The 23,915-nt window shown below is 49.1% G+C and overlaps 3 protein-coding genes across 7 annotated transcripts in view; 2 read left to right on the forward strand and 1 right to left on the reverse strand.

Annotated features, from left to right (window-relative positions):
- The first annotated feature begins 606 nt into the window (after nt 1-606).
- On the forward strand, nt 607-10,825 carry MAD2L2 (mitotic arrest deficient 2 like 2). 2 transcript variants are annotated; one of them, XM_075906641.1, is made up of 9 exons: nt 607-710; nt 3,206-3,257; nt 4,259-4,377; nt 5,274-5,345; nt 6,533-6,633; nt 6,771-6,865; nt 7,523-7,596; nt 8,936-9,028; nt 10,183-10,825. In XM_075906641.1, exons 2-9 carry the CDS (start codon nt 3,218-3,220, stop codon nt 10,222-10,224), a joined length of 636 nt encoding a protein of 211 aa, XP_075762756.1. In that variant the 5' UTR covers nt 607-710; nt 3,206-3,217; the 3' UTR covers nt 10,225-10,825. The 2 variants fall into 2 exon arrangements, with proteins under 2 accessions (XP_075762756.1, XP_075762757.1); XM_075906642.1 differs by lacking the exon at nt 10,183-10,825 and adding an exon at nt 9,115-9,159.
- LOC102445687 (F-box only protein 6) lies at nt 7,479-23,558 on the reverse strand. 4 transcript variants are annotated; one of them, XR_012897349.1, is made up of 7 exons: nt 21,627-21,746; nt 18,429-18,699; nt 17,975-18,101; nt 17,182-17,277; nt 16,490-16,625; nt 13,612-13,823; nt 7,479-8,422 (listed from the first exon to the last, which is right to left on the reverse strand). XR_012897349.1 is itself a non-coding variant. In XM_075906638.1 (6 exons), the coding sequence occupies exons 2-6, from the start codon at nt 18,685-18,687 to the stop codon at nt 13,677-13,679; spliced, it is 765 nt and encodes a 254-aa protein (XP_075762753.1). In that variant the 5' UTR covers nt 18,688-18,699; nt 23,432-23,558; the 3' UTR covers nt 12,147-13,676. The 4 variants fall into 4 exon arrangements, 3 of the variants coding, with proteins under 3 accessions (XP_075762753.1, XP_075762750.1, XP_075762752.1); XM_075906638.1 differs by lacking the exons at nt 7,479-8,422; nt 21,627-21,746 and adding an exon at nt 23,432-23,558 and having other exon boundaries at nt 12,147-13,823; XM_075906635.1 differs by lacking the exon at nt 7,479-8,422 and having other exon boundaries at nt 12,147-13,823.
- FBXO2 (F-box protein 2) overlaps nt 20,728-23,915 on the forward strand; it is a 30,975-nt gene continuing 27,787 nt past the window's right edge. The window contains exon 1 of the mRNA XM_025189494.2: nt 20,728-20,747. The gene's annotated coding sequence lies outside the window, so the exon portion shown is untranslated. The remainder of the gene's footprint in view (nt 20,748-23,915) is intronic.

Consider the following 23,915-nt stretch of genomic DNA (forward strand, 5'->3'; position numbering starts at 1 on the left):
CGTATGGCGCTTAAAAGCGAATAGAAACAAATCAGAAAGGGATTAGCTGAGGCGCTCACTCCGAACTCCGTCTACGTTTTCTTCGCCGTCTTTAGTTTGACGGGCTCGTTACATTGCACAGTCACTTCACATGTCCTATGCTCCACATTGGCGCACATTCCTGGTAGCATTACGGCGCGGGAGCCTAGGTGGGAAGCTTCAAGATCGAGTGGGATTTTGGGGGGCCACAAGTCATGCAACGTTTGGTGCCTCGGGTTCCCGACCTGTCAAACGAGCCCCCAATGCTAAAGTCACGTCGGGGCGGGTTCCTAAGGAAAGCCCCCTGGGATGCCGCTGTAACCCCATCGCACCCCCGCCCCGACCCCTTCACAAATCGGAATCGAAGCCTCTTCCCAGGCTCCCGCTGGCTTTGGATCGGGCCCTGCCTGCCCCGCGGAAACACGCAGGAGACACCCCATCTCCCACGTGCGAGCCGGGCTCAGACAGAGCCTCCCGCCCCTCCCCGCCCCAGGATCAGCAGCGCCGCTGGCTCGGCCCCGCCCCCAGGGAGCAGCCGGGCGCCGCAGGACCCGCCGGAGAACGCGGAGGGGCGCTAGGACCCGGCGGGAGGCAGGCGGGAGGGCGGGGGAGGGGGCGGGGCGAGGCACGTCAAAGGGCCGCGTCAGGCGGACAGCGGAGCCTGGCAACTGTGGCGCGGCGGCCGCCCCGCGGTAAGGGCTGGGCGATACCGGCTTATAATGGGGGGGGGGCACCGAGCGTGACCCCCCCGCAGGGGGCGCAGGGCTTTGGGCGGCCCCAAGGGGGGGCTGTGGGGCGGGGCGCGGATTTGGGGGGCACTGAGCGCCCCCGAACGGGCGGGGCGCCGGGTGCTGCGTGTGCCCTGGAGTCAGGCGGGGGGGGGGGGGGGCACCTGATTCCCGGCTCCTGGAAGGTGCCAAACTTCTCCCAGAAACTCCCCCCCCCCAGCTTGAAAGCAGCAAGGGGCCCAGTGTGGGGGTGCGCGGGGGGGGGGGGAGGAGTCGCTGCCCTGCGAAGCTTGGGGGGGGGGCGCTGTGGGTTCCATGAGCCGCCCTCCCAGAGTGTCCCAGCATCCCAGAAGGGTGCTGGGGAGTCGTCCAGTCCAGTCGCCTGCCCTCACGGCAGGACCCGGGACCGTCCAGATCCGTGTTTCTCAACCTTTTTTTTTTTTTATAAAGCTATACGGTTTTCAAAAAAATAATAAAAGTAATAAAAAAGGGCTCCCAGCACGGCCAGTTTTCAGACACACACAATTTTTTTCCTACCCTTGCCACACACTGGTTTAAACAACTTGATCGTAGCCGGCCGGGCGATGAAATTTGTGGGTGTACAAAGCACAAAAATAATAACGTGCTATAAAACAACGAGAATTCAGGTTTGTCCTAATGTCACTTGTTGACGTACCTCCCCCAACTTCTCCTGAGTACCCGTAAGTACCACTGGTTGAGAAACACTGGTCTAGATCATCCCTGGCAGGTGTCTGTCTAACCTGCTTTTAAATATCTCCGGTGATGGAGATTCCACAACCTCCCTACGCAATTTATTCTAGTGTTGAACCACCCTGACACTTAGGAAGTTTTTCCTGATCTCCAACGTAACCCTCCCTTGCTGCAATTTAAGCCCATTGCTTCTTGTCCTCTCCTCAGAGGCTTATCCAGGCTTGTTCAAGATCCTCTCTGGACAAACACAGTGACCCTGAAAATGTAAATGAGAAACAAAACCAATTCGGGTGGTGCCAAAATACAAAACTAATAAAGTCTTCATTGAGAAGATGCTGAGGTTGTTGCCTGCTTCCAGATAGCATCCTTAAGAACTCACATAACCTCCATCCACTGAGAGATCCCAGAGCCTTGGATTGTGCTGAGTGGTACTTTTCCCTAGCGACTAATCCAGATACATGTGTGGGACCTAATCCAAAAGCCATTGTAATGGATAGAAGGGTTCCTATTGACTTAGATGGCAATAGATCTGACCCAGAATGCACCAGTCATCGCCCTAAGCTGATGTTACCATTTTGGAATTTAGGCATCAAAAACTGTGGTCTTGCCCTGCAATTGTACTCAAGTGGGTGCATCTTCAAGATTAGGGTCTCTGTGCAAAAGGAAGGATAGCTCAAGGTTGAGGGTACAATCATGAGATGCTGGCAATCTGGGTCCAGTTCCTTGCTGTGCCACAGACTTTCTAGGTGCCCTTGGGCAGAGTTCTAGCTGTTAAAGGTATGTAAGTGTGGCTGCACTTGGTGACAGTGGAATTTAGGTTCCTATGTGCCTCAGTCTTTTGGAAATGAAATGTCAACTTCTAAATCAGTCAGGCACGGCAATGCTAAGTGTGGCAATGCCTAAATACCTTTAAAATATATGGCCTTAGTCACTTTGTGCCTCAGCTCCCCAGCTAATGGCACTTTCGTACCTGGTAGGGATATTGAGAAGATAAGTATGTTAACAATTGAGCTGAGGTGCTCAGCTGCTATATAACAGAAGCCATGTAGGTACCTAATGGGAGGGGGAGTTTGGTTTTATAAAACTTTTTTTCCAAGTCAATGACATTTTGCTGTTTGGCTTTAACTCCCCCCCTCCCCCCCACTCAGTTTCACTGCCCAGGCAAATGTTAAAAAAAGCCCCAAACAAGAAGAAGAAAACATGCCCACAAATAGCAGAAACCATTGAATAAATTCAAATTTGCAGTCTGCGCTGTCATCAAGAACACAGACGGACGTTATCTTGTGCAAAATTGTGTAACCCACTATCCTCTTAACTGAGTTCAGATCTGTGAGCAACCATGAGGGCAGTCCAAGTAAATGGGAGCTACGTGGTCTTTCAAAATCTGGACCCTTGGTTGGTCTGTGTAATAGCAGTTAGTGTGTGTGTGAACATCATTCTAGAGCAGCAGTTCCCAACCTTTTCCAGATGGGGACCCATTTTGACAATTCAGGAAGACTTGGTGACCCAAGGCAATTCAAAAATGGGGGGAGGAGGGAGGGCAGAGCCACCTGGGGAGACATTTGGTGATCCTTTTGAAATGTAATGGTGACCCATATTTGGGTCCCAACCAATAGGTTGGAAAACCCTGTTCTAGAGTGTGGATTTTTGCGGTGGGTGTGCAGGTAAGGGGAGGTTGGAGGGAGGAATCTGCATTGCTCCTTGAACTGAGAACAGAGAGAGTAACTCATTTTCCAATTCATTTGCAGGTTACTGGAAAGATGACCACCCTCACTCGGCAGGATCTAAACTTTGGACAAGGTAGTGTAGTGTGCTGCTCGCCAGAAGCTTGTGAGGCTTCTTGCTGGTACAGGGAGTCATATAACCCAGTGGTTTTCAAACTATGGGTGACAACCCACTACTGGCTCATGGAATGTCAGGCACTGAGTCTCATTGCTGCAGGTGGATCAGGTGACCAGTGGAGGTGCTAAGGCAGGCTCCCTGTCTGTCCTGGCACCACAGACTGTGCTGCACCCCAGAAGTGGCAAGCAATGGGCCCGGTTCCTGGGGTCAGAAGAGTGCACAGGGCTCCATGCACTGCCCCTTGACCTGCCCCTGCCCTGAGCACTAGCCCCTACTTCCATTGGCTGGGAACTTGCTTCTGGCTGCTTCCGGGGCACAGCATGGTCTGCAGTGCCAGGAGAGGCAGGAAACTGCCTTAGACCCCCACTGCACCACTGACCGGGAGCTGCTCAGGGTAAGTTCCTTCTGCCCCAGCCCTGATACGCCCCCTCCCCAAAGCCAGAACCCCCTCATACACGCCAAAGCTCTCATCCTCAGCCCCCCTCTGGAGCACACACTCAGATTAAATTGTGTTGTGGGCATCAATTTTCTTCAATAGGGTCAAGAGAAAAAAAGTTTGAAAACCACTTATGTAACCCTTGTGGAGATAGAGCTGGCTCTGTCTTCTATTTCCCAGCTTGGAGCTTCTGCTATGACTGGGGTAAAACCTGTACAGGGAAAATGGGATGCCTATAATGCCTTGCTGGTGATTCTTTTTTACTTCCTGTCATAATTGGTAGCGTAGTGTTGCTGTGGTGGAAAATGGCTGGTGTATTCCACCCAGCAAGTGGTTATATTTCCATGGTGAATGTAGGGATCTCAAGGGTAAAACGCTTTGGGAGGACTGTCGCTGCAGTTTATAAAACAAGCAATATAAAAATAAAATCCTGAGCAGCAATTAAACAGCAGATTCATGCAGCTATGAAATATTTGCTGAGCTTGTTTTTCTTTGTTCCACCCTCCCTTGTTCTGTTCGCCAGTGGTTGCAGATGTTCTCTCTGAGTTTCTCGAAGTGGCAGTTCACCTTATCCTTTATGTTAGAGAAGTTTACCCCATTGGAATCTTTCAGAAGAGGAAAAAATACAATGTCCCAGTCCAGGTAGGAGAGACTCCAGTAGTTCTGTGGCTATGAGGAAATACAGTTAAGCAGACAGCATGCTGAATGTTCAAAAGCACTATATAGATATAAGAGGTATTCTTATTAATGCTTGAGCTCGAGGGGGTGCTACTGAAATGGCTTTGGCCATGAGTGAGATATTGGATGTTAATTTGTGCTGGCTAATGCATAATTGAATTAGTTTATATTTGAACAAACTTAAACCCTTAATGCTATTTAAAGTGAATTTAGTAGTCCTGAAAGGAATGAATTAGCAGTGCTGGAGCCTGAAGTGTTACACATATGCACAGAGCAGATAGATCAGCAGCAGCAACAGTGCAGATTTCCCCCATGCTGCCTTACTCCTGCCTGTGAGGGACTATCCCTAAGGAAAAGCAGTTGTGAGGTAGACAAGGTAGTTGTCAGCAAACACCACTGGACTTATTTCCCATAAGATTTGTCTTTGAGATCACTCACTGCACTGTCGTCCTATGTTAACAACTTCTAAACACCACTTACCTCTGCTAGATTAAAAATGGCAACCTAGCGGTTAACTGTTCCATCACAGTAGCAGTTCTGCAGTCCACCTGCCCTTCTCCAGGCCTACCAACAGGAGGGAGGCAAAGGGGGGGCTCTTTAAATTGCTGTCAGAGCACTGCGCACCACACTCCGAGTGGCTCTAAGGGCTACAGGGAGGGAGGGCAGCACTGAGGTTTGGGAGGGACCTGGCATGGTGCGCTTGCTTCCCCATCCCTTCCAAGACCCCACCCCTTTGGGGAGTGTAGCACTCCCTTTCCACAAACACACACCTTACCCAGAGGCCCAGCATGGCTGTCGGCTCCCCTGACCATCTCTAGCTATTCAGAACATAGCACTGAGTTCGCATTCTGTTTGCACAGATGTCCTGTCACCCAGAGCTGAATCAGTACATCCAGGACACGCTGCACTGTGTGAAGCCACTACTCGAGAAGGTGAGGCCATGCTAGATATCCTCATGCTGGGCATAACCTTTGTGCTCTTCCCCAACTGCTCTGGTCACAAGTAGTTAGATGACTTTAAAATAAATTGTCCTACTATTATAGAAACAGTATTTACAGAAACAGTGTTTGTAAGTGACAATATTTTCTATATTTGGTACAGATATTTGTAAAGCGTTAGTGACCTAATCAGTTTCTATACATTTCTTTGCTGTCAAAATCCAGGTTTGGTGCTATTCACTTATTCACACTGAAACAGAAGGGACACCATCAGACTGCAAACTGTATATATGTCCTTAACTGTGAGATGTTCAAATGATTAAAACTGGCTAACTCTTTAAAAAAAAGATTATAAATCCTGAAGACACTTAGTCATAAGTAACTTGGCCTATGTGAGCAGCCTTATGGAAATTAGTGGAGTTAATAATTCAAGCAACGTTAGACACATGCCTAAGGCCTTGTTCCTGCAGTGAGCTCCACATAGGAGAAGGGGTCTGGCTGTGCAGAGCACATTGCCTTAGTCTGTTTTTCACTCCTCCCACTTTGGCATTGCTCTCAGTGTGGAGGACTGAAATAGGGCAGGTTCACTTCCTGGTTAGTTTTCATCCATTTCACTTTTGAGTATTTGCCACAAAGCTGCAGGGGTTGGTTGCCAGCACCACAGGGTTTAATTTTTTAATATATATATATCCTAATATAGATATTAGGATTTTTAAACACTTATTTTTACATAAACTAATTAGTGGAGCCTTCCTGCTCGTCTGAAGAAGTGGGTTTTCCCCATGAAAGCTCGTACTAATTTTTTAGTCTCTAAAGTGACACAGGACTGCTTCTTTCCTTCCTGGTGTCCTTTGAACTAGGACAGAAAGCCTCTGAAGGCTGGCTGTTGCCTCTCCATGTAGCAGTAGCTAGAGAAGGAAAAGTCCTATTTGGTGGATTCCAGCTCCATACAAGTCCTAAGGATAGTCTCCCCCCAGGTGGGATCTCATATCCAATAATAAACATATAAGGCATTTGATTGTAGCCAGAGCCATCTAGCAGCCTTTTGAAGCGCTGGGAATACACTGTAGTGATGTGGGGCTAGATATGTTCCTAATTCATAGGGAGCATCAGAGCCAGGTGGGGAGCAGGGGAAAAGTGATGGTCGGGGTAGAGCTCTCCTGACCTGTCTGTGCTTGCAGAATGATGTGGAGAAGGTGGTGGTGGTGATCCTGGATAAAGAGCACCACCCGGTGGAGAGATTTGTCTTTGAGATCACTCAGCCACCTCTACTTTCCATCAGGTAAAGGTTCCCTCTCACCAGCCCGGTGCAGCTAGTGCCTGCTTCCTTCCCTCCTTATTTCACTTTGGGAACTGATATTGTCAAGGGCCCCTCCATCTGGCCCAGGGAGCTCTCATAATGCTCTGTTTCCTCCCCAGCTCAGACTCCCTGTTGTCCCACGTAGAGCAGTTGTTGCGTGCCTTCATCCTGAAGATTAGCGTGTGTGATGCCGTACTTGACAACAACCCCCCAGGTAGGACTGAAATCCTCTTTTTATAGGGCGGGCTCTGACTGCTGCTCCAAGGATAGCCTGACTGCCCGATTTCACATAACACTCTTTGCATAAAGCGTGGGGAAATGTCTTTCCTGGACAGATGCACTAGAGCTTGCTTTGCACAGCTGCACTCAGTGATGCTCAAATGGAGATGTGGGAGGAAAATAATCTCTTGTACAGGGGCTCTACCCCCAAAAGATCACAAAGCATTTTGCGTATTAGACACCCGTAGCATCACTGAAATGCAACTAGCTCTGGAGTGGAGGGGAGCAGCCAGCTAGCAGAGAGCATCCTGGTCAAGAGGTGAGGGGTAGAAATTAAATACTGGAGCAAAATCCTAATCCTATAAAAGGTGGCTTGGACCAGTTTCATCAGAGGCCTGGAGGTGACAATAGGTTTACTGGAGAGGAAGGTGGAGACCATGGAGGAATCCACAGTTTCTGAATTGTGGCACTAAGGAGAGAATTAGCAAAGTCAGAGATACCCGAAAATGACAGGTTACCTTCCCAATCCTTTGGTATTTACCTAGCTGTGGATGAAGCACACAGAGGAGATAGCTTTGTCTGGGCACTACCCAGATCATACCCTGGCTGTGCGATTAGTGCGTTCCTCTCATCTCAGCCCTTTCTCTTGTAGGCTGCACCTTCACTGTCCTAGTTCATACGAGGGAGGCTGCCACAAGAAACATGGAGAAGATCCAGGTGATCAAGGTAGGTGATGCCTCTGTCTGCTTGTTGTGTGCAGTGAGCTGCACAGCAAAGAAGTATGGAAGTGAATTAAGGTCTTGCAGTTTGGGATTCTCCTTTCATCAGTGCGCCTGTTCCCTGGAGACGCTGGGAGAAAAGATCTCCAAAGACCTCTCCCTAAGGAAGGTGTGAAGTTTTGCACTTAGAACATACATGCAGTGCCCTACGTGTCTGGCCCTTTGAGGATCATTGGGTGTAGCCATGCCTATGGCTGACCAGGTGACTATAAAAGCTAACAAAGTAGCCCAGTTATGGGGAGAGCTGCAGGGAGCAGGAAGGCTCCTGCTGGAGACCTTTAGGCTAGGGCCATAGGAAGTAGGCTGGCTCCTGAGGTAGGCCTTAGACCAGAGCAAGGTGGAGCCCAGGCAGACAGCCTGTAGGACGATGGAGGAAGAGCTGCCAGGAGTGGGAGGCACTGACTGGCAGCCCTTGGGTCAGGGAAAGGGACAAGTTTGACACATGGAATCTGTTACCTGTTTCACATGAAAGAACTCAAGCAAAACCCTTGTGAAGGAGGTGTGAACCAGCCAGCAGGCAGGGTGGCAATGAGCCTAGGGCTGGATAGGCAGGCCAGCAGCCTACCTAGATGTTAGCCAGGACTCCTGGGGCAATAGCATCCCTACGGGGAAGTCAGCCACCCCCTGTGGAAATAGCATACCTGGCTTCCAGATGAGCAAGTGGCTAAAGATTTGATCTTGCAAGGTGCTGAGCACTCTCTCTCCTCTGGATGACTTTGGTTTGTTCTCAGGCTGTAGCTCCAGTGCAGAGGATAAGGCCTGACAGTGGAGGTCTGGAGAAGGGAATAGGAGGAGGAGAGTGAGGTTTCTGAGTGTATAGGACAATGGAAACCATAGTAATTAGACACCTCAGCTCCGCCTCCACTGTTAAACTAGCTGAGGGATGGGCGCGGTGGGGATTGTCAGTGAGACTTTCCTCTATAAACAACTTGGAAGCTGTGGGCTCCCAGTTACCTCCCCAGCACATCAGCAGCAAGGCCGCATGTCCCTCTGCTCAGACACACGCTTCGCCTCTGGTCCTTCCCCTCTCCAATCTGTTATCCCTCTCACAGCCTCACGTCCCCCCGTCCGCCCCCTGTCCCTCCTAACTCCTCTTCTCATGGACCCAATGACAAGACAGGGGGGCAGGACAGAAGCACTAGTGGGGTGCAGAAGACCAAAGGGTGGGGCAGCAGTGGATCTTTGCCACCTCCAGCCAACACTGCTCCCATTTCAAGCCCTCTGAGGATGGCAAAAAGGGAGGGTGCTCTCTGCAGCTCATTCTCCCTGTTTTATTCCTGCTCCAGGACTTCCCATGGATCCTGGCAGATGAGCAGGACGTGCACATGCATGACCCCCGGCTAATCCCCCTGAAGACCATGACCTCGGACATCTTAAAGGTGAGCAGAGTGCAGGCCCAGCCTGGCATGAGCACTACTTCAGTCTATTCATACTCCCCAGGGTGAAGGGAATCTGTCACCTGCAGGGCATTGGCTTACCACTGCTGTGAATCATCTTACCCCAGCCGGAGCTGCTGACCCAGGAGTCACTGTGCACTGAGCCCAGGCAAGCATGAGAGGGTGGGACCTTCCTCATCCAAAGTATGAAGCCCTTTTGTGGCAGGATGCACTGGCCTTATTATCCCATCACCAGTAAGCAGGGAGTCAGACAGTCTACGAGGGCTGAAGTGGCCAATGAACAAGCCACAGAACAATGACCCTGCTGTCAGAGATGAGCCCATGGCACAGCCAGCTGCTGGAAAGCTGGGCTGTAGCTCCAGTCTGTGAATGCTTTGTGTTTTACTGCAACCCCTGCCCACTAATAGTCTGATTGTGAGGGACCGAGCACCTCCTAACAATGCGCCCAAGACTCCCCTTGGAACTGGGCTCCTTGAAGGTGTGGACCTAGAGCAAAAATAAATCCCTGGACTGAATCCTTACCTCTTTGTTGCTGCCCTATAGCACCAGCTTACCCCATCTCCTGAAATGGACTCTGATCACAGGTGCTAACTGTGGTGAAAACCCAGCTGATTAAGTCTGATTTCCTCCCTCTACAGTACAGTTCTCCTAATAGGGAATTAAATCAATAGGCTGTGTCTAGACTGGCATGATTTTGCGCAAAATCTTGCTGCCTGTCTACACTGGCTGCGAGTATTTGCACAAGAACACTGACTTTGTAATGTACAAAATCAGTGGTTCTTGCGCAAATACTCTGACGCTCCTGCTCAAGGATAAGCCCTCTTGCGTAAGAGGGCTAGTGTAGACAGTAACGTTAATTTCTTGCGCAAGAAAGCCTGATGGCTAAAATGGCACAAGAAAGCATTTACACTGGAACGGATGCTTTTGCGCAAAAGCAAATCTTCTGCGCAAAGGCACATGCCAGTATAGACGCTCTCTTGCGCAAATACTTTTAACGGAAAATCTTTTCCGTTAAAAGTATTTGCGCAAAATCATGCCAGTCTAGACGCAGCCATACTGCAGAAGATACTACACACATCCATATAGGTTACCCTGCACGGTTCCTTTCTTAATGCCTTTTGCTTATTCTCTTCTAGATGCAGCTCTATGTAGAAGAAAGAGCCCACAAAGGTACCTGATGCTGACTCTTGTAATCATCTTCAGCCTTGTCCAAGGCTCAGATCATCTAGAGGAATTAGGTGTCTTCTACTGGGATGCAACTTACCTAGTGAACAGGTGCTTTTTCAGCTGGCTCCAGTGACAATGTCCCTCGAGCAGCTACTGAGGGCCATGTGCCTATGAGTTTAAAGTGCCCTTACTGCTCGCTTTATATAGAACTGACTCCTACATGTGAGCAGGCTGTTTGGTGTGGGTTTGTGTGTGGAGTGTTTTAGTAAATCCTCAGATACAAAGCGGGGGGGGGGAGGTAATACAAGCTGCAGATGGGAATCAGAATTTCTCATTTTGTTTTTTATTAGCCCAATTTAAGCATTAATAGGGTAGTTCAATTGTACATTGATACTTGTATGTCAATGACCATTTTTGTTACCTATGAGTATCCAGCTGGATAAAGCTGTGTTTGTTGTGCTGGAAGTCTGAGATTGGGGGCCAACTTTGTTCCTGCTGTGACTGGTGAAATCACTGGACTTACAGCAGGGATGAGGGGGTCCTGACATACAATGTGTGTCCCCTGTGAGTGATCTGTAGTTATCAATAAATACTGAGCGAGTTTTACCAGTGTGGCGCTAGCCTGACTCTTTGTAAACGCAGCCTCCCCCTGAGCAGTTGAGGTACAGGGACTGTACTGGTCAGAGCACTATTTCACTCTGTCACCAAGTGTAACTGGCACCACTGCACCCAGTGGACTTGCTCTCTCTTTGTTTTCAGTGTTAGACACAAGCGATGACCACATGGTTCCATGGGAAAGTTTTTAGGAGGTGTGTGGAGAACCTCTCCTGGATTCCTTTGCAATGCAATATCCCCCGTGCACATACACTTCCACGGGGAGAGAGATCTTGCCCTCAGATCCTATCGATCCCTAAGAAACTAGCGCTGTACACACAAGATGCTGGGCCCCACTATGTCACATCACAATATTTTAGAGACCCAGCACTCAGGATTCACTCAAGAAGAGGAGGTTCCCATGGCAAAGGTAATACAGCACCACCCTCCTGCCTCTCTAGGAAGGGTCTCCTCTCCATCCTGTGGGAGAAACAATAAACAAGGGCATTGTCCTTGTAGCATAGGTCCATCTCCTGACTCAGCTCTGCCCCCTCCGGATCCTCTGTGAGGTTCAGTGCTATTACCCTGCAAGCTGAGGCATCTGTTCCTTGTCTGAGCTCCTACAAGAGTTGTTTGAGGGAGGGTTTTTTAAATAGCACATGCAGTTAACATGAATTTTTATGGTAAAATTCCCCCTGAGGTAACTGAAATGCCCACTCACATTGTTTCCAGTAAAGTCTACATAACACTCTTTTTCAAAACTCGGCCTCAGTGGGGCCTGCCAAAGCTCGTAGAATCGGTGAGGGTAGAAAAGGGAAGAGCAGTGGGGGGGGGGGGGGGGTAAGGCTGGCAAAGAAACACTATTTACTTCACTGAGTTCCCTTGATGACCAGTCAGCGAGATGGTCACCGTGGAATCACCTGATGCCCTACTCCCAGGCTATGCCTACACTGGAGGGTTCTTGGGCAAGAACGGCTGCTCTTCCGCAGAGCATCCACACTGCCCGCCTGCTCTTGAGCAAGAAGATTTACAGTACAGCGTCGGAAGAGAGGGCTCTCGCGCAAGAGCTACGCTCTCTTCTAGCAGGCGTAAGCCCTCTTGCGCAAGAGGGCAATGTGGATGCGGGGCAGGGGTTTCTCGTGCAAGAAAGCCCCATGGCTAAAATGGCCATCAGAGCTTTCTTGCGCAAGAGAGTGTCCACGCTGTCATGGATGCTCTTACACAAAAGCACATGGCAGTGTGGACATGTTCTTGCTTAAGAACTCGCCAGTGTAGACATAGCCCTAGTGTCAGAGCAGAATTGTCAGACGAAAGAGACTAAAGAAATAGACTAGCAATATGCAGATTTCTAAATTTCACTTTATTGATTCCTGTTAGCCAGCCAGTAGCACAAGCACTTCAGGTGTAAAGAAAATTCACTCCTCTCTGCCGCACTTCCTTTCCTTGGTGCTATGATGCCCCAGGACCCTTCTTTTTAGCCACACACTAAAGCAATGAGGCCCCAGTGTACAGGAAAAGCTACAGCCTGGTTCCATCAGCCTCACTACATTTAGTCAATCTGTAGCTATCCAAGACACCCAGGGTTGAAATCAGAGAGAGATTTTTTCACACTGTAGGAAGGGGGGAGCGGTGACATGGGCTTGAGGAGGTGGTTTTGTTTTCAGCATATAAAGGAGGCCTTGCAACTTTTTTGTCACTTGCTTTACATGCTACACTTTGGAGTCTCACATTATTTTCTAGGGAAGCTTCTATAGGTGCCTGGAGAACCCATATGTTTGACTAGCGATTCCAAGAAAGCAGTTTAATTCAGACCATTGAGAACTTGTTCATGTCTCTAACAACCAAAACCACGGACCGTTGGCCAAGCTCTCGAAAGGTTCACAACAGCCCTAAACCCAAAGGTGAGAGAAGCAATATTTATGTCCAAGCAAAATGCTGCTCTCAAAGGACCTGAAAATCCTGATCCTAAAGCAGGTAAAACAACAAAAGTCCCTGCCCACAAGTGGTCCCTGGTGAGTCCCTGCAGCCCTTAACGGCAAACCACACCCACTCCAGCTCTCCTTCACCACCCCTGAGGTTTGCAGAGAGTTGGTAGCATCACCCTTTGCTTCTGGGTCAGAGCACAATAGTAGTCACATTAGCCAGTCCTGCCTACTTCTGCCTTCCTCTGGGATCCCCCTCTTCCTTCCTTTCAGCTGATAGCAGCTCTCACTTCTGGAGATACTTCTATGCACCAAGCCCCTTAGCTTTCCCTTACTCCAATAACTGGCTTCCTCTGCCAACAGCCTGTCTTTCAATTCCAGCTCAATTAGCATGAATGGGGGGGGGGGCAGAGTGACAGGATGCTGAGTTAGAACCCCCTGTTTCATCCTCCAAAGCTCACTAGGTTTTTACACCTCTCAGCTGTTCTACAGAAACCCACAGGCACAATCCTCACTTCCTAATCTCCGCCCCTTTGAAGGTCTCCTTTAAAATGTTGCAGGAGTCCCCATTTCTGACATCAGGCTCCTTGTGCTACAGCCAAGCCCACGTACTTTAGAAGAGGCAGATTCCTAGGCCCTGCAGCACACTCTCTGCCCTGGGAGAGATACTCTGCAGCTTGGCCTGGCAAAGAAAGCATGGGGGAAAAGAGCCATTTCAGAGGGCAGAGCTTGTAGGAGGCTGGCTGCCACTCCTGAGAGCTCGCTTGTCAGCTGTCAGCCAGAGTATGGAAACAGAGTCACAAAAGGACAGCAAAAAAAAAAAAAACCCAAACAAACAAACCAAATCTGATACCAAACAAAGTCTGAACTGGCAGCGTTCACCCAGATTAACTGAAGGGCGACGAGCGACCTTTGGTTCCAGAGACTGAGTCTTCCCCATGGAACCTCTACGCGGACGTCCCTGGCTCAATGGTGATGCTGCTGTTGGTCACTCTGCACCCATACCATCCTGCCCAATACTGAGTGTCCTGTCCGCCGTGTTGGAAGAAGATGTAACGAACTCCAGCCTTGTAGTTCCGGAAAGTGTGAGAGATCTGAGGGGTAAGAAAGGAGGAGAGAAATTTTTCACTTTGCCTGATGAACTCCGCCCCTGTCCTGTGACTAAGAGCATGGTTGCACTGCAAAAACCCAACAGCAAGCCACGGCAAGGAGTCTCAGAGGCAGGTCAGCCCAGCAGGAGGGTGGCTCTCAGAGCCTGGATTACAGCCCAAGCAGGCTATTTTTAGCACAAGGCTGGGGCAGCTGACTCCGGCTTTGAGATGTATTGCCCTGTGTGGGGGCGGAGGCGGGTAAGGGGAGGAGTTTTAGCAGGCATCCCTGTGGGAAAGCGATGGCCTTGTAAAAAAGTTAGCTCATGAATACTCTCTCTGTGCTGGGAGGCAGAAAGACACAGAGGCTTGTGCTATTCTATACAGAAATACCGAAAAGGTTAAAATAAAGTTTTACATTAAAAATCCAGCCTTGTCTAGCCTGGAAGACTCTTTCATATCTATAGTTAGGTACTAGAATCTCTAAGTTCTCCCCCATTTAGCTCACTGCAGCACTGCATAATGTTGCTTAGACAGGCCTAATGCATTTAGCCAGCCAGTGCACAGGGAAAGATGAAACCCCTTTGCTAAGTCAGTAGCTTCCGCATCTACAGTGCTACTGCTGGTGAAGAATCATCATTTAGTGTTTTCAAACCAGTTGCAGGGATTTTGACCCATCTTCCATTAAATCTGGTCTCTGCTACTAGGTGTAGGCTGTTAGTGTCCATAAACCACTGCCTATCATGATAGCCAATATTCTTATTGTTTTCCTTGTGCTGCCTGTGTGTTTTCTTCTGTTGGGTGTTTTATGCTAGATTGCCTGCTCTGGGGGGAAGGCCTGTCTTTTTTGTTCTGAGTTTGCATCACACATAATAGTCCTGGTCCTTGACTCAAGCTCTTAGGCACTGATGCAACAACAAATGATGATGATTTCCTAGCAAAACCTGTCTTCTAACAGCACAGCCACGCACACGTGTCTACACACAAAGCTTGAGTTCTGCCAACACAACTTTGAACTCCAGCCAGTGAAGTTACAGCAGCTTGAGTGATATTAGCCTCTCTGCCTGGACTGTTGTATCAGCCGAGTGCCTGTGTGGCTGTGTACCAAGTGTCCTCCAGCAACAGCTCCAGGATTCAAGTGTCCCAACGGCTGCAAACTGCTCTGCTCAATGTGCTGAATGTTGCTGAGACACTGACACTGCTTCTTCTATGACCTCCCTCTCCCTCTACTATTCTACCGGGAAAACCGATCTTCCTGCTATGCCTAAAGTGGGGGGAAAAAGTGAGCAGAGAAACACACACATCCAGCCTCTTCAGCTCTAAGTCTTACAGAGCACTCACCCAATTTCTTATTCCTTTTCAGGTCACCTCTATCAGTCACAAGTCAAATTTCCCTCCTATTTCTGACAGATCACCTCCCCTTCCTAGCTTCCCTTCTCACACTGAGCCAGCTGCTGCACATCAGTGACTGCTCTGGCTTCTGCCTCTCCCATATTAAGTAACACCGAGGCCCACAACAGGTATTTTAAAATACTTCCAGGAAGGAGGAGCAATTCAGACCTTAAAGGATGCAAGGAATTCAGACACAAAGTTAAAGATGCACCGAAGAGGACAGGCTAATGATATTTGACTCAGCTTGGCTTTTCTTTAAAAATTGTTTTGACAAAGTGCTAATAGCAGTTTGCCCAGGAAGGATTTGGAAATGTCAGCACAAAAGCTGGTTGTTATCTTAACAAACAGTTCCCTGTTGCAGAAGTGAAACTGGATTCTTAGTAACACTGATGGAAGCATAGAAAACAAAAAAATGTTACAGCAGAGGGGGGAAAATATCAATTTTCAAAGCTTTTCAATCATATTTGATAAGTGATTTGGTGCCAGAGGTAGCAATATGCTTATTGTTAAACTAGATTTCGATAGTGGCAGGCTTATCAGAAAATATTTGGATTTTTAAATCTTCTGCTTTAAGCCTTGCCACCCAAACAGACAAAATATTCTGTTAAAGTAAGAGACATAATAGAAACTAGGTTGGTCAAGTCGCACAGTTTCCCTGCTGAACAAACTAACTAATCGCAACAGGATCAGGCATATTCACGTTTCTCAGGTTTTAATTAGGTTAGCAATAAGTCAGGACATTTGTTTAAAAAATAACACACAAATGATTTCAGTGACAATGGCATTGTCTACGCTGGGAATTACCCTGATTTCAGGCCAGTGTACTCTGAATTTAGGGTTTATCTACACAAGAAAGCTGCTTCAATATAACTTGAGGTGCCCAGTCTTGCTGGTGAGCTCTTCCTCTGGTTTAAGAATGGTTTCTCTGCTTAGTGAGATTTGGAAGAGGCTTAAAACAAACCAAAATAATATCTACACAATGTCTTGCACCAGTGTAATGTTATTTCAATGTCTGCATTTATTTAAACTCTCCACATTTCAACAGATATAGGAAGTGCTGAGCATCTGCAACCTCTAAAGAACCCAGCTCCCTCTCCCACTGCTGTGCTTCTACAAGGCCACTAAAGAATAATGTTAGAGCTGCATGCCCAAAGCCAGCAGATGTCCTGGGGAAGGGAGACCCACTGTTATCCAGCTATAGTTCAGATGAGTGTCACATGTTAAAACCACAGCACTGATCTAAAGCTGCTGCCAACACAGCTACTCCCTGGATTCCTCACCTCTCTCCACTCTGCATCACTCCACTGCTCCATGACTACTGGTTGCGGACAGAACTCATGAAGGACAATGTAGTCTGCAGAGAGCAGCCGCACGCAGAGTTCATAACGGCACCCACAGTCAAACCTGGCAGCATACCTGGAGAGACAGCGAAAGGTCAGGCACTGGGAAGATACACACACCTGCCACAGGGCAGTCACTCTTCTGGGGATGTCCATTGCTAGAGACAAGCCCTCCCTGCTTTTGGCATGGCAAGGACTAGTCCTTTTATACAGGGGCTCGGAAATCCTGCCCATGGGATAGGAAATCCAGCCCTCCATATCACTAATGGTGTCCCCAGTGTTATAGTAACCCAAAAGGTGACGTTACTATTAACTAGTATTTGTCTTTAGAGAACCTTAAAGAACTGTTCAGATGGCAGTATTGTCAGCCTTTGGAGGGGAAACTGAGGCACAGACATTGTGTGAGCAAATGGCAGAGATTGGCGTAGAATTCCAGAATCTTGGCTCTGAGTTAACACTGGATCATGATCCCTTCCAGACTAGGAACAGAACTCAATTCTTATTATTAAATAATGATTAAATAATTACAGTCCCAGGAGGCTAAGAGTCAAAGAGCTCCACTGACTAGTCCAAGCTGAAATCTACACATCATAGCATATGCAGACAGTCTAGTTTTTAACGCACACACTCACCAATCCCTGACTGTAATATCAGGCCGTACTTCATCCATCACCTGATCCCAGTAACCCTCTTCCTTTAGGTTAATGAGCTGAGACTTTAGACATGACCTGGGAACAAATCATGTACGTTTTCAGCATCACATGCAACTTGGTTTTGAGTATTTCCTCATCTCTCCAGTGAAGTTTAGTGGTTCCCTTTAAGTTAAAACCCAAGCTCACCCCAGATTAGTAACACCAGGTACTGTGCCAGACATGGTAGACCAGACAGCACATGGTTCAGGGATGTAGCAGCAGATGTGCTAGACACTCAACAGCAGCTAATACTCCCCTTTGACTCCTACTCAACTGCCTTTATTGTGGGTTGCTGGAACCAGACACACACCGAGAACTTGAATCCGATTATCCCACAGATTTGGAAACACTGTTCAATCTTACTGGCAAATGACTGAGGAAAGCTGTCTACGTTATAACCCATTTACCAACCCTTTACATAACCTGTATGACCATTGCTTCTATTAGAAAAGAAACAAGAATCCAAGCTGTGAGGAGCTTCCATCTGCACTAAAAAGCTCTTCCGGGTAGCCCTTGAGTGCCCTTCAGAGAATTTCCTGGCTGGCAGGATGACTCATGAAGGCAGAAGAGGATGCTCCCTCTGTATCTCCACAAACTAACTAAGATATTTCTTCTGCTTTCTCTTCCTGGACCCAGCTCCACCCACCTGCCTTAAGTCTGGTACGCTCCCAGCCAGCTAGTTTGCCCTCTTCCCTCCAGGCCCAGCTTCCAGGCATGAGAACCTGATTCTTACCCATACGAGGTAACAAAGTACTTGTGCACTCGTTGGCTGGGAAAGACTGTCCCATGTTCCCCAGGCAGGTCCTCAACCTTCCATTCGTCTCCCTCGTTGGAGTCCAGTTTCCAGAACTGAAAGCTCTCTAGGAAGGGATTGTAAAGAGGACAGTGAGGCCACTCAAACCGCAGACAGAGGGTTAATCGCCAAAAAGGAGAGAAGGGGCTGAGAACCTGACGTTTTCAGCCCTCACCTCAAATTTCCTGAGTGCAGGTTTACTTGCCATTGCTAGTGGTTGCACCAGCACAATTATATCAGCAGACAGACTCACACGGCTGTAACCAGGGCCAATAATTCACAGGGTAGGCAAGGCCCAAGAAATCAGGCCTTGGGCTGGGCTATGAAACTGACCATCCTCATAGCTGCTAAGGAATTCCCCTCCCACCGTACTTTCCAATAAAAAGGAGTGAACCTTCAGCGCAAGGATTTTTGAGTAAGTTTTTCTCCAGGCTGCAGAGGAAGTAGAAGATCTTCCAGTCCGAGATAGTCCTGTTCCACTTCTGATGATTAAAGCCCTCCCGCTGGCACTTGCGTTTCCACAGAGTAGGTATATCGATCATGTCACGCCACAGGACACAGACGAGCCGGCAGTTACAGATCAGCTGCCGGGCAGGGACCAGGGAAAACAGTTCTAGCAGGAGATCTTCAGGCAGGTCATTGATGTTCGTCATCTTCCCAGCAGCCTGTAATGCAGGCCAGAGAGAGTCACGACACCCAGCACATTCAGCACAGAGAAGGAGAGGGACACACACTGAGCAAAGAAGGTCTCCCACTGAATAGTGGAAGAAGGAAAGGGAGTTAGTACACATGCAAGTCAGATTTACAAAGCACTATGCTAGGCTTGTGGCTGAGGTTGTGGCTACACTGGCAAAAATGGGACCTGTTAGCCACCAATGATTCTCTAAGTGTGAATTGTGGTCTCATTTATGGAACGGTTGGCAAAGTTCTTAAGGCCAGACATTTAGGTGTCCAAAGATGCATATGGGGTTTAGTGGGATGTGGGAGTCCCTATGGGGAACAAGCACCTAACCTACTGACATGATTCTGAAAATGCTCTTAGGCATCTAGCTGCATCTTAAGGCTCCTACATACTTCTGAATAGCTGGCCCTTAGGTGCTGGGCTTTGAACCCTGTGCTGAAGCAGAATCTAAACACCATTCAAACACAGCTCCAGCTACATTTGGTTTCCAGTTTGTTTTGGCCAGCTGCAGGTTGACAGAGCGTAGGTGATCCCAAGATGTGTCTGGACATCTCTCTGGTGAGATTTGCAGCTCTGTGGGGATAACTTTGATCAAATGCCTCTGCCTACACATCCTCCAATCAAACAGATTCACTTTGCTCTTTCCCATGCTAGGAATCCTTCTTATCTCCCCAATTCCTTGTACGTCCCAGCCCAGCCCAGCCCAGCCCAAAAGATCCTGCACCCCATCTACACATGCATCGGCCCTAAAATTGCTAGTGTGGTTACCACCTAGCCAGTATATGACCAGCCTGGCTGTTTTCTTTTAAATGGATTTGCCAATTGCCAAAAAATAATTCAGTCAGCCATTATTATGCTACAGGATCATTCATTTTTTAAGTTTTTGGGGGGAGAGCTAATATTAAACATTTCTGTGGCCAGCTGAAAATACCGCTGCCTTCCCAAGTCCAAAAATTCTATCAAAACAGCTGGAAATACAGCAGCTCCCTGCCCACTGACACACAAGTGCGCAAAGAGGGTTTGAGTCATGAGGAGACACAAGGGCTACGTCTAGATTGCATCCCTTTTTCGTAAAAGGGATGCAAATTAGACGTATCGCAATTGCTAATGAAGCGAGGATTTAAATCTCCCCCGTTTCATTAGCATAAAAATGGCTGCCACTTTTTTTCGGCACAGAGCTTTGCTGGAAAAAAGCGCCAGTCTAGACGTGGATCTTTCGGAAAATAAAGCCTTTTCCGAAAGATCTCTTATCCTTCTTAAAATAAAAGGCTAGTGAGCAGGCTCTCCTCCATCTCAGTGAGCTGCATGATTGTTGTGACCAAGACGGTCTTCCACGATAGGATAGTTTTTCTCACTACACTTGCATACCTAGAATTTGCAGGATGTGCCGAAAGAATCATATCAGCACTTTGATTGGAATCACAGGCAGTGCATGGCAGTCAACATTGTGTGCAATCAGCACGCACCTCGCTGTACGTGCGTGTCTCTATAGTAACACCAGCAGGAAAAAAAACGGCGTGGACGGAAACCAGCAGAATCTGGCAACCTTGTGCATGGACAACAGTACACGAAGGCTGTGTCTAGACTGGCAAGTTTTTCTGCAAAATCAGCTGCTTTTGTGGAAAAACTTGCCAGCTGTCTACACTGGCCGCTTGAATTTCTGCAAGAACACTGACTTCCTACTGTAAGAAATCAGTGCTTCTTGCGGAAATACTATGCTGCTCCCGTTCGGGCAAAAGTCTCTTTTGCGCAAAGCTTTTGCACAAAAGGGCCAGTGTAGACAGCTCAGATTTGTTTTGCGCAAAAAAGCCCCGCTCGTGAAAATGGCAATCGGGGCTTTTTTGCGGAAAAGCGCGTCTAGATTGGCCACGGACGCTTTTCCGCAAAAAGTGCTTTTGCGCTCTTTTCCGCAAATGCTTTTAACGGAAAACTTTTCCGTTAAAAGCATTTGCGGAAAATTATGCCAATCTAGACGTAGCCACAATGTCTCTCAGGCCACACCTAGAAACCCCCATGGGCCACGTGCAGCTAGTAAGTTGCCCCTCGCTGCTCTGGGTTGCTGTGGGAGGGTGGGGGGTGAAGTAGCCTGGTTGGAGTTGTGCCAGGCCTGCCTGGGGGCAAGGGGAGAAGTTGCTGGTTCTTTGCATTCCCAAGGTGGCAGCCCTGGCCAAAGGCTTCCCCGGGAGGGTGCTGCCAGCCAGCCAGCGCCAGGGGCTCAGCAGCACCCCGGGGTGCCAGGGCTTTTGTCCCCACAGCGGTGCCTCCCCTACGGGCCCCGCCTGCCCTGCCCCGCCTCGTCCCACCAGGGATCCCGGCCTCCCGCGGGACGGACTCGGGGGCAGCGGGGCCCCAGCCCAGCTCCGGCGGCAGCCGCGACCCGCCCGGCAGGGGAGGCTGCCCGGGCCGCTTCCAGCCGAGAGCCGCCCCCCCCTTCCCGCGCCCTTACCCGCCCGGAGACCCGCTTCCCGCCTGCGCCGCTCAGGGCCCGGCCTCGCGCCGGGGAAGGGAAAGTGAAACCCGCCCCGGGCGGCGCCGCTTGTCACGGGGCCCAGCGCGGAGCCGCCTCCCCCGGGCAGGCCGCTGCCCCCGCACAATCCAGCCCCGGCCGAGCGGGAGCAGACAGGCGCTGGGAGCCAGGGGAGCGGGGTCCCCCACGAGCCGCTGCGGGCGGACGGGGCTGTTCGGGGCCGGCTGTCTGAGGGGTCCCCAGGCGGCTGCAGGCAGAGCGCAATGGGGCTGGTCCAGGCGGTGCCTTCCTCCAGCGGGAGGGTCCTGGACCACAGAGCTGGGGGGCAGGGGGAGACGGGCTGGAGACTCAGCTGGGAGCACCGTGTTGGGGGGGGGGGGGCTGCAGGCAGGGAGCTCAGTAGCAGCCAAGGTGTCTGGCGGTGTAAGGACAGAAACACTCACTTCTCCAGATTGGCCCCTTTGGGTGCATTGAGCAAAACCCAGCCCCGCGGAATTTGCAACCCACGGAGCAGGTAGCCAGTCCTGAGCAGTAGCACCGAATTCCATGTGTGCATGACAGAAACCGCAAGGGTCGCAAAAACGGAGAGTTTCACTTTCTGTCGTGGCACCGGCCCACAACATTTTGGCAGCTGAGGCGGGGAGCTCACTTTGAAAGGTCTCCATCCTGCCTTCTTCCTGTTCATAGCTCTCCTACCTACATATGCACCAGCAGCAGACACCATTTTCTACACTCTGGGTCCTAGGACCCCCCCCCACACACACACACAGTCTGGTACCTGAGGCAGCTGCCTCAGTTCGCCTCATGGTAGGGCCAGCCCTGGCCCCAACCCAGGAACTCTGGCCTTGGGGTCCCAGTAGCCAAGGACTTTCAGCCCCAGCCATGGAGCTTTGGCCCTGGGCTGCGAAGCTCCAGCTGTGGCACTCCGGCCACGGCAGCAGCAGGGCTGGGGGCAGCCAGGGAGCCTTAGCAGGGCTGGGACCCTAGCCTGGGGGCAGCATGGATCATGAGGGCAGAGACAGCTCCTGGTGTGGCAAATCCCCTCGTTCAGGACTGGACCTGTCCCAAGGGTGCTGGACCAGAGCAGTCCAACCCGTGTAGGCTGCGTCCACACTAGGAGTGCTTTGCCAGCATAACTATGCCATGATGCAAACCACTCTTAGGGTACGTCTAAACTACATGCCTCCGTCGACGGAGGCATGTAGATTAGTATATTTGAAAAAGGGAAATGAAGCCGCGATTAAAATAATCGCGGCTTCATTTAAATTTAAATGGCTGCCCCGCTCTGCCGACAAACAGCTGATCAGCTGTTTGTCGGCTAATCAGGGCAGTCTGGATGCACCGCCGTCACAAGGAAGCCTTTGTTGATCAGCGCAGGTAAACCTGGTTTCACGAGGCATACCTGCGCCGATCAACAAAGGCTTCCTTGTGAGCGCAGCACGTCCAGACTGGCCCGATCAGCCGACAAACAGCTTATTAGCTGTTTGTCGGCAGAGTGGGGCAGCCATTTAAATTTATATGAAGCCATGATTATTTTAATCGGGGCTTCATTTCCCTTTGCCGATCTGTCTAATCTACATGCCTCTGTCGACGGAGGTATGTAGTCTAGACACACCCTTATTGTAGACCTGGTCCCAGATGGGTGGACAGCCAGGGTCTGCAGCCTTCATATTACCTAAGCTTCTGTCAGATGTAGGCTCTGACTCTTGTTACAGCAATCAGCTTCATTTCAAGCAAAATGTACAGCGCAAGCTTTGTTATCCAGCATTCGTGGGGAATGGGGGGTTGCCAGTTAATCAAATGGGCTGGTTACTTGAGTGTTACACTAATGGTTCATGAATTTTTCACCATACGCTAGCCATAGTTGCAAGATGGGTTAGATCAGTGTTTCTCAACGCTTTTTTTTTTATAAAGTACCCCTTTTTTTTAAAAAAAAAATTATAATTACCCCCAGTACCTACAGTTTTCAGACACACAAAATTTTTTTCTACCATTGCAACACATTTGTTTAAACAACTAAATTGTAGCCGTGAAATTTTTTGGTGTAAAAAGTACAAAAATAATAAAGCGCTGTAAAACTTAAAATAAAAATTCAGTTTTCTCCAAATTTCAGCTGTGTTGACGTACCCCCCAGACTTCTCGAGTACCCCTAAAGGTACTTCATACCACCGGTTGAGAAACACTGGGTTAAATCATATCCGATCACAGTATTATATGCAGACGCACGACACCAACAAACTTTACAAACCTGACTTCCACAAGCGCTGGAAAATGCTGAAAAGTGATGCCGGATGACTATTGGAATTTTTCCAGTTCACTAAAGGATGAATTTTTTACCATCTATGACATGCCGGTTAACCAAGTTTTCCAGATATTAAAGAGCTGGATAACACAGCTTGCACTGTATTTAACAAACTGGGAGGAAATAAAAGTTATAAGAGGCAAAAGAATAAACCAAGTAGAGGAAATCAGCAAGAGGGAATCATTTTTGTGACAATAAACATGATTTAAATTAGATAAAGGAGAATATAAAGGGATGTTTAAGACAAAAAAAACACCCGAACAACACTGTTCTAAACAAACCTATTTCCTCTCCTTAGTTGCTAATTCCTCTTGGATGATTAAGAGAAAAATAATTTTACAAACCTTGTTTACTTTTCACTATTGATACTCCCAAACCAAGCAAAATACTAGTAGCCTAGGAGCTATCAAGAACAGCCACTTTCTGTAAA

This window comes from Pelodiscus sinensis, chromosome 23 (genome assembly GCF_049634645.1).
Source record: "Pelodiscus sinensis isolate JC-2024 chromosome 23, ASM4963464v1, whole genome shotgun sequence".
Classification (NCBI taxonomy): Eukaryota; Metazoa; Chordata; order Testudines; family Trionychidae; genus Pelodiscus; species Pelodiscus sinensis.

Bases quoted from the DNA above. Each gene is read 5' to 3' on its own strand.
- LOC102445687 (XM_075906635.1), bottom strand. From the start codon at position 21,731: ATGGAATTCGGTGCTACTGCTCAGGACTGGCTACCTGCTCCGTGGGTT. The intron at 18,700-21,626 runs GTGAGTGTTTCT...CCTGCATTACAG, and splicing joins AAAGGGGCCAATCTGGAGAA to GCTGCTGGGAAGATGACGAA. The intron at 16,626-17,181 runs GTGAGTGTGTGC...CTGTCTCTCCAG, and splicing joins GATATTACAGTCAGGGATTG to GTATGCTGCCAGGTTTGACT.
- MAD2L2 (XM_075906641.1), top strand. From the start codon at position 3,218: ATGACCACCCTCACTCGGCAGGATCTAAACTTTGGACAAG. The intron at 4,378-5,273 runs GTAGGAGAGACT...CTGTTTGCACAG, and splicing joins AATACAATGTCCCAGTCCAG to ATGTCCTGTCACCCAGAGCT. The intron at 6,634-6,770 runs GTAAAGGTTCCC...TTTCCTCCCCAG, and splicing joins CCACCTCTACTTTCCATCAG to CTCAGACTCCCTGTTGTCCC.